General features: G+C 38.5%; 1 protein-coding gene across 1 annotated transcript in view; it reads left to right on the forward strand.

Annotated features, from left to right (window-relative positions):
- The window catches only part of znf407 (zinc finger protein 407), a 209,075-nt gene that overhangs the window by 140,857 nt on the left and 61,787 nt on the right, over positions 1-6,431 (forward strand). The window contains exon 9 of the mRNA XM_015377235.1: positions 5,904-6,082. Within this exon, the coding sequence (XP_015232721.1) occupies positions 5,904-6,082 (179 nt within the window). The remainder of the gene's footprint in view (positions 1-5,903; positions 6,083-6,431) is intronic.

Genomic DNA, 6,431 nt, shown 5'->3' on the forward strand with positions numbered 1-6,431 from the left:
TATACACATATATATACATATATTAGTTGTGGAACGATTCACAAAATCCACGGTTTTCGGTTCGGTATATATTGATTGTTAGCCTGACATGTTGGTCATGTTACTGTTAGCATAAACAAAACGTGTTGCGCAATGCTTGCACATTGTTTCACTTTTATCCACAACTTTCTTTGCGCCGTCATCGTAGGTCACTCTAAATGCAAAGTGTTCCCATACAGCAGACCTATAAAGTGCTGCTGGTGCGTCTTCCAACTCCTGTTCTTTCCCACTCGCCATACCCACACAATTCTCCACAACAACTGATTTTTTTCTGCTACAACCGGCTACGCTGCTTCGCTTCTTCTTCTTGGTTACTACTGGTGGTTGGCTTTGGTCGCAGTACCGCCACCTTCTTCTCTGGAGTTTAATCGCTTCGCCTATGAGAAAAAGGAGCAGCGCATGAACCGAACACAACACACGCGAAACAAACCGAGACAGTCGAACCGAACGGTTCGGACGGTTTTCATAAACCGTCCCATCCCTAATATATAAATATATATATATATAGTTACTATATATATAGTTACGAAGATTTTCAGTGTGTATTCAGCTATTAAACAGTTCAGCTTTATTTGGTAAAGGCTTTTCTGTCTAAGGAAACCAAGGTGATTGCTTTCTGTCTGAATTGGCAGCAATCCTTCCTCCAGTGCATTCCACTGAGTTGTTAAACTTTCCATTACTCCTCATCCTGAGCAGGAATCTGGTATTAGTATGACTTATTTTGCTGCACCCTGAAAATGCTACTCCTCCTCAATACAACAATGACAGTTAGTTGTTTGACAACTCTGGAGACATGGAAACCAGGCTTTAGGAGCCTTCTGATCATTTATTTTGAAAGGGATTGCATAAGAAGACTTTATTCTCTAAACAACCAGACTACAATGTCAAAGAATGACATCTAAACTAATTCAGGCTCAAATAATGTCTTCTTCAATAGTATATAGACATTAACTTTAGTTTTTTAAAGATTCAGTTACTGGGTTGATCATGGCTCTATTTTGGTTTCTGTCATAAAAAAAATGGTACATTGAACAAAAATGAAGTATTATGTATTTTATGGCAAAAATGAGTCATCTGAAGATGTTTTAAAATTAGAACGTGTAAAACATGTGATACTTTGTGACATCATTGACTTGCTACCCCTTTGTGTGAAATTTGGGGCTGATATCAAAGCACTGCACTGAACTCGGCTATCAGAAAGATACTTTCCACTGAATGAGCCAAATGTTCCTAGCCCTATTGTTCCCTGGCTGATACATAATGGCCATTACTGATAGCAGCAAATGAAACAGTAAATTAGAAGCCAAATTAACATTTTGGTAGCCCCGAGGGTTCTGGAGATCCAGAGGGGAGAAAAAGGGGGGAGGGAGAGGATGTTGTAGGAAAAGGAGGCAAACGGTGGAAAACGCCATGTTGTATTACAGATGGGGAGATGAATACGAGGGCCCAACCTTTACCTTGCACCTACTGGTTGGAACAAGCAGATACCTTTGCTTGTCTGACCAGTGAGTGAATGTGGGTTTATGAAAAGAATGTGACTCATTCATTGAGACGTAGCTGGGGCTTACGAGACTGACAGCCGTTGCTCACTAAAAATAACTCAGTGGCGTGGATCTACATCTGATTTGCACAGTTAGAAATATCCATGTTAAGTGTTCTGGGTGTCAATGTTAGCCCCATCAAAGCTGCTTCTGAAATGCATGTAAATGAGCGGGGAGTAAATGATCTATCAAATGCCACTCATCTACCATTCAGACAGACATAGATAATGGAGGGGGGATAATTATAGTTGGGAAATAGTGGTGAAAATATTCTAATGATATTGCGTTGGGAGTCGGGGCTGTCAATTAATGATGTCTGTCTCACTTTTTCCACAGCTATTTATGCAAGCTGCTAAACTACTTTATTTCCAGTGTTAAAGAAGTGATTCCTATTGTTCTCAATGAGAATTATTTTTCTCTTTAAAGTCCCAGTAGCATCTTAAATGGTCTAATCAATTTGTAGACTCTTACATCTCACGTCTCTGGGTCTAGCTATTGCTTTTTGCATGCTGAACACTTTATTTTAAGTCTGGGTGATGGTGGACTTAAGGATTAAATGCCCTACTGCCAAAAGGCGTTCAGGCCTGCTTCATTGTAAACTAAAGGTAAAGGAGGCATTAACGGGGGCCTTATCTGGTGAATAAGACTCATAAAATCCAAATGATCCAAATAAAACCCTTCCCTGCGCTAAATCTTGCACAATGAACACGTTTAAATCGTCTTTAACCGAAATGCTTCTGAATTGCACCTCTTCCATTATATACTCTAGGGGAGGAAGAATATGCAAGTGGCTCAGATAAAGAAAGGAGCCACAAAGTGGCACATGTGTTGGTTATCAGTATGGCTGACTCCCGTAGTGAGTGCATAAGTTGGGGGAGGAAGTTGAAACAGTGTTGGGCTAATTAATCCAGTGTATAGTAGGAGGGTTGGTGTGGGCTTTCACTAACTGTGACACCTGCTGACTCCTAAACGCACATTGTGTTGTTTTAATATGACAATTACCCCATTACCATATCTGAGAGATAGCACGGCCCCCTAGGAATCCACCCGCACTCTCTTTAGAGGCTTTTAGCTCCGCTTCGAATTGTATCTATTTATGCTGCAGCCCTAGAATAAGTGATCAGTTCACTTTTCAGCATTAAATGCTTTCTTTTTAGCACCCTCATTTGTGTTAATTTGAGTGCATGTGACAGTTTAGAATTAAGTTTTGGGTTTTTTTTCTCCCTCAGACTGAAGTGGCAGCAACAGATGGCTGCATGTTTACCTGTGAAGCTGCTTTGCTTTGTTAGTGGTAGCAGATAACAAAGAATTCATGTTTTTGTTTTTTAATAAAACCATACTATTATACATTAAAATTATGAAGAATAATTAATGACATATTGCACCTATCATGCTGTGGAGGGTTAGAGGAGAATCAAGCTCAGTCAAAAACATGGAATGAGCCTGATGACACCTTAGATCATAAAAAAAGAAAACTTTTAAGAGTTGCAGAAAGAGAAATGGACAGGTGGAGAAACAGCAATGAAGAAGCAGGCAGTGGAATGGGAAAAGGCAGCAATGAACAATGAGAATCAGTGAGTTTATATACTGAAGGAAGATGGTGAGAAACAGATGAGGAAAAATGGAAAGAGAAGCTGAAGGAGAGGACTAATCACAGAGGTCCCTGGATTATAACTAGGGCTAAAACAATTAATCAGATTAATCGTGATAAATCGGTTATTGAAATAATCGTCAAATAATTTAGTAATCGATTCATTGTTGAGCTAACAGAGCAACCCACTTAGAAAAGTTATTTTATTAAAATTGTAAAAAACAAAGTACATAGGCATTTTGCATTTAAGATTTTTTTTAAATGTGTTTGTCTGTCAATATGCTCTATCCAGAACTCCTCAAGTGGAAAAGTTTTAGTTTCAACTGGTTTAATTTCATAAAAAAAAAAAAAAATCTTATTTAAGGAACCTTTGGCTATCCGGTTAATAATTGATTAATAAAAAAAAATAAATCGACAGATTAATTGATTTGCAAAATGAATCAGTTGCAGACCTAATTGTGAAACAAACAAACTATTATAGTAAGGGGAATAGAGTTCATCAGAGATTTAGCAAACTTATAAAGACAAGTACTCAAGAATTAACTAAGAAAGCAAACACAAAGGAATGAACAAATTTTACAACACCTGAGAGACAATAATGAACAACAAATGATCAGGACATGGTAGCACTTTTTAGAATGTAATAAACAAGTAAAATATTAAAACATAACCAACACCTAAAGATCTTAAAAGACAGGTCCATGTAGAGTACATATTCTGTTCATGACTGACCAGATGTGACATAAAAAGAACTGCTAGAAACAGTCAAAGTAATGTAGTATAAGTACTTTTTATGTGGGTAGCAGCCATCATGAATGAGGGAGTTGGACATACAGTAATCAGGCTACCTGGAATTCTAAGCTTCTTGGGCGTTCATGCTGAAAAGTCCAACTGAGTAGTAGTAGTTCTGAGTATGAATAGAATAAAATAGAAGTTTAGTTCAAGTCTGGGGATCAGGTTACGAGTGGACAGCCTTTAGCATTACAGTTCACTCTAGGCAGCAAAATTCATCCAAAATGGTCAGATCACATCCACCCAATGGCCATGAAAACGACCGTCCAATTAAATGCCTGACAGACATGGTCCCAGACACCCAACTCAACTAAAACCCTGTGGCTAATTCTGCAGGATCTCAATGCATTCCCAGGTCAGACGACATGTATAATTTCTTTAGTGGGTTTGGGGCTTTAAAAATAAAAGGAACATAATCTGAACCAAATGTTTATTTTTCATGCTCTGAACTGTAGTCTACTGTATGTATAAAAGTATATAGCTGCTTCAGTGATAGCACTAATATAAATTCAAAAATCAATATGCTGCAGGATTTTGTAGTTCAGTCCTACAAAGTTGATATTATTTTCACTTTATGTTTAATTAATTAACACAATCCTATATGCTTGCATTAATCTTTATGTTGATTATCATTAAGTATAGTATTAGTAATAATTTTTACAAAAAAAAGATCGTCCATAGCCCCCAGGATGGGGTGTGTATGCGTGGGTACTTTCTAGGGTTTATTATGGTGGTCATTTTCTGGTTTAGAGTCTAGTTTTAGTAAAACCTTCAGCTGTAGAGCTGGTATTGTTCACCACTGGCTAGTGCTTATTTATTTATTACTTGTGCCCCACCCAGTGAGGGTTGGCTTCTTTTTCTTTTTTTTTTTTTGGGCCGCAGTGAAGCCAGGACGGACTATAGACCTGTGATGGAGAGAGGCGTCTCTGCAAAAGTGAAAACAAATTCCCTCTTTGGCTGACGTGAGCTATGGCACTGTGGGGCTTTATTGTCCCGGCCAAGGTGATAAGGGAGAATAATTGCGTATTATACTGTCCGAGAATGTCAGGTCCAAACTGAGCACGAGTGCCCCATCCATCAACACACGACGGTGTGTGAAGCAGTGTTCTGCCCTGCACATGCGTACTTGTATGATTCATTGAATGTGAGCGCATGTCTGTGTGTGAGTTCACTGATTCATGTCTGTATATGAAGACCACTGCTGCATCATCTGATTCTTTGTTCTTAGTTTTACATCTTCTTTAGATTACATATTTTATTTTGTAGGTGTTTAGTATAAATACGTATGTACACCCAGTCAGGCTTTACCTTTCACAAGTCTGTGTGTTTATGTGGGTATGGAGCCAGGTTTAGATGCACCCTGGGAGAGGATCAGGCAGCATCATTAATCAGCAGAGGGTTCTGTCTGACTCTTTCAGCTGACATCGTTACATCCTATCTCCCTGCAGTAGTTCACTTCTTGGCCTGGACTGTTTGACCAACCCAAACACACACACATACAACAAATATACCACAATACCATCATCCTTTACCTTTCTTGAAGCTGCTGAAGATACATAACTGCATAAAAGATGTCGTCAGACATCTTTCTCTAATGCGTTCAGAGGGCCTGAATCTTCCAGCGGTCCTAACAGAATGCTTTCATCTAAGATGAAAAGTGTGTTAGGGGAAATGTCTTACAGACTCCAAATAGCCTCCTTGTGTCGTCACTAGTCTCTAAATATATGCTTGGAGACCTTGTCCAGTTTTTGTCGGGAGTTTTTCTCTCACGTGTCAACATAATAAAATGTTTTCCAATCAGATGCTTCTTGAACGAAAGCAAATATTTAACTTGTATTTTTTTCTCCTGGAACATCTTTTTAGCTCTTGCCTTTTTTATTCAACTTCAGAATAAAAGTAAATAGGTTTATCATTTTGATTTTTTTTTTTTTGTCCTGTAGATCCAACTGTGCCGAAAACATCCGGAAGCACATTCTTCATACGGGGAAACATGAGGGGGTGAAGATGTATAACTGCCCCAAATGTACCTTTGCCACAAACTCTCCCACTGACTTTCGCAACCACCTGAAGGACAACCACTCTGACATCGAGAACCCAGACCTCGCATATCTGCATGCAGGTAAGTTTGCTTAAATACTCACCAAGTCAAGGATTCTGCCGTTCTAGAAACAGATTCTACAATATACTGTTGAAGTTGACAAGTAATTTGTATTTATCCTACTATTTTACCTCACATTTCAAGTCCAATTGATTATGGCAATCAGTGAAACACCTTTACCCAGCACTCACACTTGAGTCAGAAAAAAGTAGGGGTGTGCAAAATAATCGTCATGATGATGCATCGTGATTCTAATTTTCGTGATCTTCTGCATCGATTCTTGACGCCAAGTATCGATTATTAATTTAAAAAAATAAATAAATAAAATTGCATGAATGGTTGGCGAACATCAGCCAAAAACAAGTGTAAT

The sequence above is a fragment of the Cyprinodon variegatus genome, unplaced genomic scaffold, assembly GCF_000732505.1.
Source record: "Cyprinodon variegatus isolate N-32 unplaced genomic scaffold, C_variegatus-1.0 Scaffold149, whole genome shotgun sequence".
In the NCBI taxonomy this organism is placed as follows: Eukaryota; Metazoa; Chordata; class Actinopteri; order Cyprinodontiformes; family Cyprinodontidae; genus Cyprinodon; species Cyprinodon variegatus.